Source organism: Penaeus monodon, chromosome 4, assembly GCF_015228065.2.
Source record: "Penaeus monodon isolate SGIC_2016 chromosome 4, NSTDA_Pmon_1, whole genome shotgun sequence".
Lineage (NCBI taxonomy): Eukaryota > Metazoa > Arthropoda > Malacostraca > Decapoda > Penaeidae > Penaeus > Penaeus monodon.
This window is the reverse complement of record NC_051389.1, coordinates 11,518,489-11,532,811: the sequence shown is the minus strand read 5'-3', so window position 1 is coordinate 11,532,811 and position 14,323 is coordinate 11,518,489. Positions and strand designations below refer to the sequence as shown.

General features: G+C 52.9%; 1 protein-coding gene across 1 annotated transcript in view; it reads left to right on the top strand.

Moving 5' to 3' along the window:
- Window positions 1-308: 308 nt before the first annotated feature.
- The window catches only part of LOC119570171 (terminal nucleotidyltransferase 5C-like), a gene marked incomplete at its 5' end in the record, with an annotated part of 60,776 nt that continues 46,761 nt past the window's right edge, over window positions 309-14,323 (top strand). Inside the window, 1 exon segment of the mRNA XM_037918021.1 lies at window positions 309-2,929. Within this exon segment, the coding sequence (XP_037773949.1) occupies window positions 309-1,601 (1,293 nt within the window).

Sequence of the window (14,323 nt, the reverse complement as noted above, 5' to 3'; positions counted from 1 at the left end):
TTGTGTGAACAGTTGTCCAGGAGAGACCCAGATAGTGCAGTGAGTGTGCAGCTTTCTGCGGCAGTGAGTTTCATGTGCGTGCGTGTGTATGTTGGCCGTGACGTCATGGCCGCCACACACTCGCCCGCCACCTGCTAGATCTGGCGCTTACCGTCCAGACCTCGCATGCTCGGGCCTCCCGACTCAGTTGTCAGTTGACTAGTGGCTGTGGTGGGGTGAGGACACGGCTGGGCTAGTACGCACGCACACGACTCTCACTCGATACCGCTCTGCTCTTGCTACCCCAACTCACCCCTGCCTTCTGCCCACAGAGCGGCAGTCTCGGCACCACCGAAGAGCGACTTCGCATCAAGATGGAAGGTCTCATCAACGTCAATATGGACGACCAGAGGTTCGCGGTCCTGAGTTACGAACAGGTTCGACGACTGAATGACGTGCTGCATGAGGTCGTGCCCATCCACGGGCGCGGGAACTTCCCGACGCTGGAGATCCGCCTGCGGGACCTGGTGTCGATGGTGAGGGCCAAGCTGGAGGCCGACTCCATGACGGTGCGGGACATTCGCATCAACGGCGGCGCCGCCTCGCACATCCTGGCCACCGAGGCCGACCAGGCCTACAACGACCTCGACCTCATCTTCGCCGTGGACCTGAGCAGCCCGAGGAATTACGACCGCGTGAAAAATGCCGTGCTGGAAGTGCTAGTGGATTACCTGCCCGAGGGCGTGAGCAAGAAGCGCATGTCGTCGTGCTCCATGAAAGAGGGCTACGTCAACAAAATGGTCAAGGTCAACGACTCGGACCGATGGTCGCTCATCTCGCTCTCCAACAACGGCGGCAGGAACGTCGAGCTCAAGTTCGTCGACAGCATGAAGCGGCAGTTCGAGTTCTCTGTCGACTCCTTCCAGATTGTTCTCGACTCGCTCCTGCTGTTCTACGACTGCGCCGAGATGCCCATCAGCGAGAACTTCTACCCGACGGTGGTGGGCGAGAGCGTGTACGGCGACTTCTCCGAGGCGCTGTACCACCTGCAGAAAAAGTTCATCGCCACCAAGAACCCCGAGGAGATCCGCGGCGGCGGCCTGCTCAAGTACTGCAACCTGCTGGTCAAGGACTACGAGCCCGCGCGCCCCGAGGAGATCAAGACGCTCGAGCGGTACATGTGCTCGCGCTTCTTCATAGACTTCCCCGACGTGAACCAGCAGCAGTCCAAGCTGGAGGCGTACCTGTGGAACCACTTCGTGGGCGCCGACGAGGCGCTGCGCTACGAGTACCTGATGGTGCTGCACCGTGTGGTGGACGAGTCCACCGTCTGCCTCATGGGCCACGAGAGGCGCCAGACCCTCAACCTCATCGACGAGTTGGCCTGTCAAGTCTTCTACACTGAACAGCAGCGGCTCTACGCCAAACAGCAGCAGCACTGCAGCGACACCAGTAGCACCACCAGCAGCAGCAGCAGTAGCAGCAGCAGCAGTTTCGACGTTCACATAGCTCCTCCGCCGCCCGTCATTTACAGCAACGGCTACTACTACGCGCCCATCGTGCCCGCGCCCGCACCGCCGCAGTCGTACACGTGCACGTGCGGGTGGCTGCAGTGCGCCTAGTGCCAGTGCCCTGCCCGGGCTCCTCGGGCCCCGAGCCCGACCGCGGCCCGCTCAGTGCCAACAGCAAACACCTGGTGACGTTGCGTAGGGCTGGCCCTCGAGCCGCGCCGCCCGCCGAGGAGTGCGGTGGCACGCCCCCGGGACACAGGCGGCGGCGGCCACTGACTTGTAACGCCTCCATTTTCCATTGACGCGAGGTAGTGGCGGCGACAGGGCCAGACCAGCGGTGGCAAGCAGGCAGCAGCAGAGGCAGCAGGCTGGTGACAACCTGGCCCTGCTGCCCTTGCTGCTGCCGACACTGCTGACCGCAGCGCCACCGACAATTGTGATATGTACATGACGAGTAAGTGTGTAGTTCCGTTCCGTAGGATTCCACGCCATAGCCACCGACCGTGTGTCGTTACGTTCGCCAAAGGAGTATTATTTCAATGACTGCTGTAAAGGAGTGACCCGTTCAGTGAGCCCACATGACCAACACACGATCGTTACCAGCTGGAGGCTCGCCAGGTGGTGACGTCACGGCGACATGTTGCCGACCCAGCAAGGCACACACGCACGCACGCACGCTCACCCTAAAGACTGTTTGATGGACTAAAGTGATTCTTGCGAGACCAGAAAGAGAGAAAATACATAATAATGAAATGAAAGCTGAAAATCGAGTGGCAGACAGCGAGAGACTGTGAGAAGCCTGCCAGAGCGAGCGAAGGCAGGTTGCCAGGCGTGCACGAGGCAGCGATCCTCGGGCGGCGAGGGGAGAGGCGCCCCCCTCGCCCGACAGGTGGTGACGACGCTGCCCGAGAGAAGAGAGACTGACAAGGGATATGACAGTGGATGTGGTGCCGTCCGTCCCCTCCCCTCCTCCCCAGCCACACTTGCCCTCTTCCCCCTCCCCTTCCCCTCCCCTCAGCCAGGACAGGGAGTCGTAGTGCGTGTGTTTGTGTGCGCGCGCGTGTGCAGGACGCAGGTCGTGCCGCCAGAATGCCATGCTGGATGGACACACCTGCTCCTGCGCCCCCCACCCCCACCCCGACCCCTTCCTCCTGCTGTGGGCGTCCATTGATAAGCAGACTCCCCAACCTCCTTCCCTCCTCGCCCTCCTCCTCCCCTTCCTCCTCCTCCTTCTCCTTCGCCTCCTCCCTCGGGCCCTCCTGACCCCCACCCCCCCAGGTGGTGGTTCCCCTGCAGCCAAGTCTACAGGATGATACTGACCTCCTTGACCCGAGGCCCCGACCCCTGACCCAGCACCTCCTGCATGTGACTCTGGTCATGGCAGCCTCAGGTGATGGGTCGGATCCTGGAGGACCGGCGGCCAACTCTACGACCGTGAGGTAAGTCGTCCAGCTCGGGTTGTCGTTGAGGGGGGGTCGTACGTAAGGCAATAGGTTCATTATTTACTTGTGTATGTGTTTGTGTAGGGCATACGTATGTAGATTAGTAAGCCGAGTTTACATGCATATGATTGTGTTTGTATATGTTCTACCACGACTACAAAAAAACAAGAATGAGCAAGTGCAAACAAGCACTGCTCAGTCTCACAATCCCAACTCGCTCACTCGTTCACCCTCCCCGTCTCTCTCTCTCTCTCTCTCTCTCTCTCTCTCTCTCTCTCTCTCTCTCCTCTCCCTCTCCCTCTCCCTCTCCCTCTCCCTCTCCCTCTCCCTCTCCCTCTCCTCTCTCTCTCTCTCTCTCTCTCTCTCACAACACACACACACACACACACACACACACACACACACACACACACACACACACACACACACACACACACACACACGCACACACGCACACACGCACACACGCACACACTGTATACTTTCATTCATTTCCTAGGTATACCAAATATGTAACTTGCATAATCAGTGCTTCTGCCATAAGCGTTTATGACAAAAGCAACAAGAAATTGTGGTGACACTATCATTGACAGTGGCAGTGGTGACGATAATGATTGATAGTGATAGTGACAGCAATTATAAAGATAGTGGTGATAATATTAATAAATAGAAACTGGAAATAACCAAAAACATAGCTCGGTGCCATACGCTAAGTCGAAAATAAACCGTGTTTGTGCATCGAGCTTATTCCCGTGTAGAGAAACGAAGAGAAATTCGCCCTTATGTGTCTCCGTCATAAGGTTCGGGTCTCCCTCCCGCTCTGGCTTTGCCATGTTATCTGTGATTTCACCTGTTATCTAATCACTTTCGCTTACCGATAGATAAGGAAGTAGGATAGATGATAACGAGGGAGAATAGAGAGAGAGAGAGAGACTCGGCAGTTCGAGGAAAGAAAAAGCGGATCGTGTTCTGGTTATTTTTTTGCGTTTTCTGAAAACTTTGTGGAGGAGGAGGAAGGTGAAGTGAAGTGCGTGGTGTCGGTTTTGTGATTTTATTTTTATCTTTATTTAGGAATATCAGTTTTTTTTAACTATTATTGTTGCTTTTTTTTTTTTTTTTTTTTTTTTTTTTTTTTTTTTTTTTTTCCATTTATTTTTAGATGCCTGTTACTTAACCGTAGTCAATCTGCAATGTTTCTTTGAACATTTTTTTCTATTCAAAGTCTGTTGTGGCCCTCTTTCTCTTCCTCTCTTTTCGTTTCGTTTTTAATGTTTATTTCTCTTCCTCTCTTTTCGTTTCATTTTTAATATCTATTTCCTCTCCACATTATTGCTATATCTGTTTCTCCTGAAATCCTTCTCACTGTGCATTTAAAACACAATGTAAATTTAAAATAAACAAAAAATAAAAACCGAAAGTGATTTTTAAAAGTAATAGTAGAGGGTTTACAAAAACAATGAGTCAGTAATGACTAAAAAAATTTAATGATACGTAAGTAGTAATAGATAGTGGATATAAGGAATACAAAGTAAATAGATGGAAAATTTTGGTTGAAATAGATAGATTGATAGGTAGTAGATGAGTGCTAGATAGATGGGTAGATAAGTGGATAGATAGGTAAGTAGATCGATGGATAAATATTTAGATAAATAGATAGATAGATAGGTAATAAAGATAGTTGGTAGTAATGGATGGTTCGATAGATGAAAGGGGGAAAGGGGCGAAAACTTGAGCTATTCCCCCCCCTTAAAGCGGTGCACTGAAACAAAACTTTGTTCTCTTTCCCGGTTTCCATACATCGCAGGGGAAACGCGCCGGGTAATCAGGGCTCGTCCGTGCGTGTCAGGGTTGCTTGTTTGATTCCCTTAAGTTCGATTTTTGTTTTTAATGATGGAGATATAGTTGTTGATTTCGTACTTGTAGTTGTTGTTGTTGTTGTTATCGCCTTTGTCATCGTAATAAGTATTAGAATTATCATTATTGTCTTGTATGTGTATGATATATGTATATATATACATACAATTTTTATAAAATTATATATTATATATATATATATATATATATATATATTTTATATTATAATATAAAAAAATATATATAATATATATATATATAATTTTTATTTTTTGAGAAAGATGAGGCAAGGGGGGAAGGGGGGGAGGGTAAGGGGAGGTTACCTGGCCAGTGTGGGCGGGCTTGCGTACGCCAATAACGCTATATGGGGCGCCACGGAGAGGATTGGCCGTGTTTATTTTGTTATTTCCCATGCCAAGGACGGGTGTGGTTGGTCTACTTACTGGGGGAGGGAGGATGGGGGTTTGGTATGGGGGAGGGGGGGTAAAGGGGGTTCCAGAGGGACCCAAGCCCGTTAAAACGGAGGTCACAGTACCTGACCCCGTTTCTGCCTTGTTTTTGGTGCTCCCTCTCCTCTCTCCTCCCTCTTCCCTCCTCCCTCCTCCCCCTTCCCCCAGGTACGTCTTCCTTTACCCTCTGTCTGTCTGTATCTCATCTCCTCTCTCATTCTCTCTCTCTCTCTCTCTCTCTCTCTCTCTTTTCTCTCTCCTCTTCTCTTTCCCCTTTTCTTTCCCTCTCCTTTCCCCTCCTCTCTTCTCCTTCCCCCCTTCCTCCCTCTCCCCCCCTCCCTCCCCCCCTTCCCCCCCGTCCCCCCTTTTCCCCCCCCTCCCCCTTCCTTCCCCCCCTTCCCCTTTTTCCCTCAACCCTTCTCCCTCCCCCTCCCTCGCATTTCCCCCGACGCGACACGACCGCGGCCGACTTCATTTACGCTCAGTCACCGTTCTCACAAGGAAGCGCCGACTCTTCCTCGCCCCCGGTTGAAAAACAGCTGGCATTCGACAGTCGTAGAGGCAGCCGGCAGTGAAGGCGAGTCGGTGTGAAGCCCCGCCGTTTCGTTATAGAGGGAGGGGAAGGGGGGAGGAGGGTAATAGATGGGTTGGGTGGGAGGTGGGAGAGGGGGGATGGAGGGATGGGTGGATGGAATGAGAGGAAGTTGCAGGAAGGGAAATGGGGAAGAGGAAAGATGGGAGGAGGAGGAGGAGGAGGAGGTGGAAGAGGAGGGGGAGGGGGAAGATAGGGGGGTGGGGGGGAAGGGAGGTATGGGCGAAGGTGCACAAATCCGGAGTGGAAGCAGAGGCGGCCGTTGGATATTGATTGTGGCACACCTCAAGGTCGGGCGAGGCGCTGATGCACGCCCGCCACCTTTTATTTCTCTCGTCCACGTCTGTTTTTATTTACTTGTTTATTTATCTTGACGCCGGATGTTAAGGGGGGGGTGGGGGTAAGGAGGAGGATATTGCCTTTAGAGGGAGAAGAAGCTGTGGAGGGGGGAGAGTGTCATAGATGGGTAAGGAGGGTAGTGCCATGAGGGGAAGGGGCAGTGCCTTTAATGGGGAGGGGGGAAAAGTGCCTGGAGGAATGGGGTTGGGGAGGGGAAACCGCGTCTCTTGCCGGTGCTTGATTCTCGCGCTTTTTTTTTATCGGGATGAAACGAGAGCATCCTCCTCCTACTGCTGCTGCTCTTCTTCTCTTCCTCTTCCTCCTCTTCCTCTTCCTCCTTCTCCTCTTCCTCCTATTCCTCCTTCTCCTCTTCCTCCTATTCCTCCTTCTCCTCTTCCTCCTCCTCTTCCTCCTTCTCCTCTTCCTCCTCCTCTTCCTCCTTCTCCTCTTCCTCCTGCTCCTCCACCTCCTCCTTCCTCCGTGGTGCTGCGATGTGCGTATTTGCTCTCCACGTTTCTCCCGCCGCGCGAGAGCATCGGCCGGGATTGACGCCGTTGTGATCGGGTGACTTGCGTATTAGTGTTTTTTTGCCTTTGCGGTTCCCCGCCCCCCTCTTTTTTCTTCCAAAAATGCTTGCCTCATCTTCTTCTTTTATCCCTTCCTCTCCCTCTTCACTCTTTTATTTTCTCTCTCCCTCTCTCTCCCTCCCTCCCTTCCTCCCTCCCTCCCTCCCTCCCTCCCTCCCTCCCTCCCTCCCTCCCTCCCTCCCTCCAACCATGCCTTCTCGTTGCATCTGGACATCCCATGGCCACAGGTTCATGTTGCAACCACAGGGCCAAGGATGAGGGCCACCTCGCGGGCTTCGTACGCACCAAGGCAATGCCTGAACCGCTTTCTCGCGCCCGGCGGAGGTTGGGCGATGCGTACGAGAGAGAGAGAGAGAGAGAGAGAGAGAGGGAGGGAGGGAGGGAGGGAGGGAGGGAGGGAGGGAGGGAGGGAGGGAGAGAGAGAGAGAGAGAGAGAGAGAGAGAGAGAGAGAGAGAGAGAGAGAGAGAGATACGTCGAACGTACGCAATCATTACGCTTACGCTTTCGATCATGGGGTTCGCAGTCGTGGGTGTACGATGTGAAATTCTTGAATCGTAGCAGCAATTTTGTTATATTCTTATTTTCTATGATTACCTCGGAGAAGAGATGGCGTTGATACGATTCCCAGCGATTTTCTCTCGAGGCATCCGTCTTGAGGCGAGCCGAGTAACATTGAGGCCGCGGTTTCGGTTAATATTCTGCGGCGCGCCAGACGTCGCTCGTTCCCGCTCCCCCTCCCCCCATCAACCCCCTCTCCCCCTCTCCCCCTCGCCAGCGCCGGGAACATGGGCGCCGCGACGCAGCCAGCGCTGTAGGTCGGCCGAAGAAAGTGTGTGTTACGGTTGGGCGGAGGCGTGTAGGCAGCTAGCCCCCCCCCCCCCTCTCCCATACCCCCCTCGATTTCCTCTCACCCCCTTTTTCAATTCTGCTTAATTAGCCCCCTGAAGGCGGCTAGAGGGAGCCGGGAGAAGGGGGGGGGGGGAGAAGGAGCCCCGGTAGGCTCTGCTAACCTACATTGTGGCCGCCAGCCGCTCGTCAGCGCACCAGACACTTTCCTCCCCGCGGCCTTGTCATGCGGCGCCGGCGGGGGCTCTCCCCGCTGCCTCTCTGGCTCTATGCCGTGGATCTCTGGCTCTGTATCTGTCTGTCTGTCTCTGTCTAGATCTGCCTATATCAGTCTATCCCTATGTATGTTATATATATCTTTGTTTCTGTCTATCTGTATATGTATTTCTCTCCTCTCTCTCTCTCTCTCTCTCTCTCTCTCTCTCTCCTCTCTCTCTCTCTCTCTCTCTCTCTCTCTCTTTTCTCTCTCTTCCTCTTTTTCTCTCTCTTTTGCTCTCTTTTCTCTCTCTAACTGTATCTCCCCTCCCTTATCCTCCCTTCCCCTTCCCTCCCCCTCCTCCCCTGCCACCACCGCCACGCCCTCCATCACAGACCTGTACTTCCATACCAAATCCAGGGTCACTTTTATTGCATCATTCCGTCGCTCTCTCCGCTGGGCAGCATCACGTGAATTCATCGAAAAGGAGGAAACAGTGATGATAGTGGTGATAACAATAGTGGTGATGGTTATGATGATCATGAAGGTAATGATGATGATAACACTATTAATACTTCTGCTGCTACTATTAATTTTACTACGAATAATGATAATGATAATTGTAATTTTGGTAATAACAGTAATAGTAGTAGTAGTAATAATAAGTAATAACGATAATAATGATAACAATAATAATAATAATAATAATAATAGTAATAGTAATAGTAACAAGCATCGACAATAAGTTTGCCTTTATAACGACCACTTTGCGGTCCTAAAGTGTTTTTTTTTATCACCTCTTGGGGTTGACATCTCCCCCTCCCCCCTCCCCCCGTTTGGTCTCGTCTCCAGATTGTCTCCCGGTTGTTAAGAGCCGTTCTTGGAATTGTGGTGGATTGTGGTTGATGGGTTGAAATTGGCTTTTGCGGTTGTGTGGGGGTGGGGGGAGGAAGGAAAGGGTGGGGGAGGGGAGTAAGAGAGGAGAGAAGAGGATGGAGAGAGGAAGAGAGAGAAAGATGAGAGTAGGGATGGAAAGGTAATAAGAGGAGGAGAGGAGGGATGGCGAAAAGAAAAAGGAGAGGGGAAGATGGGGAGAGAGGGAGCGAAGAGGAGGAGGAGGAGGAGAAGGAGAAGGCGAAGTAGAGAGAATAATAACTGCAGCGCCGCCGCCACCAATCGCTCCCCACATGCAAGGGCTGATGACTCTGCCAGCGAATGCCAAGCAGGCGCAGCGTTGCCTCTGTTGTTCTCCTCCGGGATTTATTGAGAGCTTATTCCACGGGGTCGCAGCGCCATCTCGGATTTTCCTTGTGCATTTGTCACTTTCCTTGTGCATCTGTCTCTTCTCTTTTCTTTGTCTTTTTTATTCTTTCGACTTTTTTTCTTTCTCTTTTTCTCACTCTTTTCACTCTCACGTTCTCTGTCTGTTTATCTATATGTGTGTCTGTCTCGCTCTTTCTCTCTTTTTTTCCCCCTCTCTTGCGCTCTTGTTCTCTTTTTCGTTCATATTTCCTTCCTCTCGACTTCTCCTTCACTTTTCCTTTTCCCCCATTCCTATCCCATTCCTCTCGTTTTTGTCACCCTCTTGATTTTCTCTCTCCCCTCTCGTTTCCCCCTCTTCCTCATTCTTTCACTCCCCTCCTCCTCCTCCCTTCGCGTCCAGCAGAAGGCGGTGACCTGGGAGAGCAAGGACGCGGCCTCCCTCTCTCTCGCGGCAAGGTCGTGAAAGGGCCCTGTGCCATGAGGGTGCCATGCCTTCGGTGCCACTCCCTTCCTCTCTAGCTCTCTCTCTTTCTCTTTTTTTTTTTCTTTTTCTATCCCTATCTTTGTTTTTCTCTTCTCTCTCTCCCTCTCCCTCTCCCTCTCCCTCTCCCTCTCCCTCTCCCTCTCTCCCTCTCTCTCTCTCTCTCTCTCTCTCTCCTCTCTCTCTCTCCCTCCCTCTCTCTCCCTCCCTCTCTCTCCCTCCCTCCCTCTCTCTCCCTTCCCTCCCTCCTTTCCCTCCCTCCCTCTTTTCTTCCCTCTTTTCTTCCCCGTTTGAGGTTGTAAATGTGGGGATGTTTTGGTAAGCTTGTGAGTGTCGGGGAGGGGGGGGGGCGGGGCGTAAGTCTGTGGGGAGGCTGGTCAGATAGGCCTACATCTTGGGTTTGGTGGTTTTGGTAACTTGTATGTGTTGAAAGGAGGGAGGGGAAGGAGGGGAGGGAGGGAAGGAGGGATAGGAGGGGAGAGGGAGGGAAGGAAGGAGGGATAGGAGGGGAGAGGGAGGGAAGGAGGGAGGAGGGGAGAGGGAGGGAGGGAGGGAGATGAGGGCGGCGAAAAAGGGCGGCGAAAACCAGAGATGGAAATAAAGAAACCTTTGTGTTATAGCCTAACGCAGAGAACCTGTATAACTAGGAATCCTTCATTACTAATACATAATCTATTCCATTCATTCGGCTAAACTGAAAAGAGATGCCTATTCACAAGCTGGGGAAAAAACGAATAAACAAGTAGTTGAAATTGAAATAAAATCCTTCAAAATTTAAGCCTTATCCCTTAGCAATTAATTCTGGTAAAAATGTAAGCCAACCACGATCAGGCGACGGGTTGTCAGCATGATCCTCCCCCCTACCCCCCTTATCATGGCTCTTAGTGGGGGTTGTTTGGAGGGAGAGGGGGAAAGGGAAGGGTGAGGGGTGAGGGAGGGAGGAGGAGGTGACGAGGGGGAGGGGAAGGGGAGAGGGGGCGGAGAGGACACTTGAGCCACCAACTGTTGCCATCTCTCGGCCAGTCGTCCATACGAACCGCTCTTGACTGGGTGATTGTTGACAGCCTGTTAGGCCTAAGGGTTGGGGGAGGGGGAAGGGGTAGTGGGCGGGAGGGATCCGCCAAGGACGTACATTTTTTTTTATGGTGTGTGTGTTTGTCCGTGAAAGAGAGCTGATGAGGTCCTTTGGGTGCGTGAGTGTGTGGCTTGCGTCAAAGGGATCTCGGTTGCTTAGCTGCGCCGAGCGAGAAATTTGGGGAAATGAGAGAGGCGAGACGGAGGGAGAAGCGCTGCGCGACGGCGCGGGAGGATGGCTCAGCTGCTCTGTATCTGTGTGTGTCTGTGTGCTCGTGTTCGTGGTCGTGTTGCACCGGCAGCCGGTCGACAAACCGGATCACCACAGGCCGAGAAAGTTACGCAACCTCGTCTTTTTATATAATGATCCACCTGGTGGAGAGGGTGAGTCACTAATCCACCTGCCATCCCAGCTCAGTGGGTCGCCCCTTCGCTGAGCGAGACCGTTGGTAATTGGCACTTTGCCCTCGAGTGCGTGCCAAATCCTGGCCCTACAGGTATTGGCACGTGCCCACAGCGCCACGTGGCCGCCGCCGACGCGCTGTGCTTGTCCCGCTGCGCCTCCGGCCGGACCTCCTGCGGCTTCTCCTCGTGTTGATCATCCTGTGCCCGCGCGAGGCCTGTGCCGCCCCCAGAGACGTGCGTGCGCCGTGAGTGCCACCGTGCGTGCCATCGTGCGTGCCGTAACTAAGCGGGATCCGCCAAGCTTTGGATATCGGAAGACGGGCTGGCGCTGCCGTGTAACCATCCATCCACTCGTGCCGCCAGTGCTGTTTGGCCAAAGCTTTTTTTCTTTGTAGATTTTCCTCCTATCTGAATGAATTCCTTCTTGTGAGCGGAAAAGATTTCTACGCGTATCCCCCCCCCCCCCCCCGACTGGCCAGGGTCCCGGTCCGCGTCTGGGAATGCGAACGCTCGGCCCGGCGTGTTTATTTGCTCGCCTGCTGCCCCGCCTGGCGGAGAGCGCCCCAGCTGCAGGGGGAACCTGCTCCTCCGAAGCTTCCGGGACCTGAGCCCGCATGAACCCATGTGCAGCGAGAACTATTTATAGCGAGATCCGCAGCATAGCACAATGACCCCCGGGCATCACCTGGAGGTATCCTTGCCAGCCACGCCCCCCTCCCCCTTTCCCTCACTCGCCCTCGGTCGCATCTGTTTTCTACTGTTGTGAAGGTTTCTGTCGCTTTTGCCTGCGGAGGAAAGCACAGGCGCGGCGCAAGTTCTTCCTGTGTGTCTGCGCGTGGACGCGGCGCCAGCGCAGCGCCAACGCAGCACCGGCGCCTCCGTGCAGCAGCACAGCGAGTGTGGGAACGGAATGCCGAAGGCAGGCTGGTATTTGGAAACGCGCTGGCTATCGTTGGCATCTTTTCTCGCGCTTTGATGTCGCTGTTGTTGCTGTATCCGCTGGCATTGCAACACAGGTAGCAACGCTCCGGGCTGGCTGCGGGCGGGGTGCTTCCGAGCCCCACCACGGGGCGATCTTTTCCTAATGGCTGCCGGCCGGATGTGCTCGCTCGCTGATTCAGCTGCGTTGCATATATTGCGCGGGTTTTTTGCCGCGCGGATGCTGATTTCGCATGCAGGCACTTGTGAGCGGTGACTGGCAGAAGCGTGATGGACGCGAGACCCGGTCGCATCCTCTGTCTTAAGGGGATTCGTTATCACCCGCGCATGACCTGCATGACTGTATGTGGGAGAGCAATATATCAAAGCGTTGTGTTGGCCGCCGTACAGTGACGTCGACCACACGCCCTAAGTAGCACACATTACGTGCTGGCGCACCCGAAATCGGCGCTCGGCCGGCCTTGGTAGTAACTCGCCCCCCCCCCCCCCTCTCTCTTTCTCTCTCTCTCTCTCTCTCTCTCTCTCTCTCTCTCTCTCTCTCCTCCCCCCTCCCCTCCTCCCTCCCTCCCTCCCTCCCTCCTCCCTCCCCCCTCCCTCCCTCCCTCTCTCCCTCACTCTCCCTCTCCTCCTTCTCCCTCTCTCTCTCCTTACTGTCACCCCTCTTTTCTCCCCCCCTACCCCTCTCCTCCCTCCCTCCCCACCCCTCTCCTCCCTCCCTCCTCTTCAATTTTTACCTTACATCATCTTAATGGACTAAATATCATCCGTTTAATCATTGTCTCTCCTCGCACGTTTCCCATCGCATTCTCATTAATATCAACAGCAGATAAAAGTAGTTGCTTATTGTAACACTCACTGTTCCGCGCCCTCGGGGTATCTTGCTGGAGAGGTTGCCAGTTCGTCTTTCTTTCGGCTTTGGGAATGTTTTTGTTTATGTCTGTGCCTGTCTGTCTTTATTTGTGCTGAATTTTCCCCCCCGGTGAGTTTTCAGCTGATTTTTTTATGTTTTGTTTGTTTTTGGTCGTTTCATTGCGTGGTTTGTGATTTACGCAGTAATGTTAGTTTTGTTTTTGTTTAGAGAGAGAAGAGAGAGAGAGAGAGAGAATGAAAAAAAAATTGAAAGGGATGTGTTGAAAGAATATCCGATATAAATCTGCGGGATGCCGGAAGCTCCCCCCTTATTCACACTGAATAACTGGAAGTGATTGTGCGCCATTAAGAACACTTATGCAATGTGTTAGGTTGCAGGAGGGGGAGGAGGCGATTGCAAAGGGGGAGGGGGTGAAAGGGATTTTTTAATTACATTTGTGGTGTCTGTTGGATCGAAATTCTCGAGATTTTTCGCATTCGGCGAGATTTTTCGAGATCGTTAAGTATAGTGGAAATTCTGCTGTGATTTATTTATTTATTTATTTAAGTGAATGGAAGATGGAAATTATTTTTGGTTTCTTTTATTGATTTGCTTCTTGAATTGTTTTATTTTATATGTTTGTCTCAGCATTCGGTAATAAAAGCAAGAGGAGTGAGAGAGAGATTGAGATTTTCACCTTTGCTATAGAATTGGCGGGCGTGAAAGTGCAGTGGCTTGAAAAATATAGATTGTGTGGTTAGAATTTCCTGAATATCTTTCGCTTTCTCTCTCTCCCTACACACTCACACTCACTCTCTCTCTCTCTCTCTCTCTCTCTCTCTCTCTCTCTCTCTCTCTCTCTCTCTCTCTCTCTCTCTCCCTCCCTCCCTCCCTCCCTCCCTCCCTCCCTCCCTCCCTCCCTCCCTCCCTCCCTCCCTCTTCCTTCCGCTTCCATCCCTTATACGATTTACCTTTGCCTTTCGTTTTCTTAGAAACGATTGGAAGTTCGCGAGAAAGAGAGCGGGAAGAAAGGAGGAGGAAAAAAAGGAAATGGAGGAATGAGACGAGAGGGGAGGAAGAGGAGGAGTAGAATTAAGAAGAAGAAGAAGAAGAAGAAGAAGAAGAAGGCGGGGGGGGCGCCGTGGGAGGTGGGGCGAAGGTTACTCATCTGTTCAAGCCATTACTCGCTGAGGACGATGTTACTTGTGAACGAATTACTCGCCATCGGTTTGCGGTAGCGATGGGAGGGAGGGGGAGGGAGAGGGCAGGGGAGCCAGCTGTTGGCTCGGCGCTGTGGGTGATCCAGTTACCAGACAACTAAATAGGCCTAGGGCCCGCTTGCGACGCCTTCCCTCACCCCCCTCCCTCGGGAAACCCGTCCCCCTCCCTCGTCTGATATAGAGTCATTGACACAAACGCGCGCGTACACACACGTACACACACGTACACACACGCAATGTAGATGCACATTGGCGTGCGCCTGTCTTTCACCGAGAGGATCGTCTGGAAGTAACG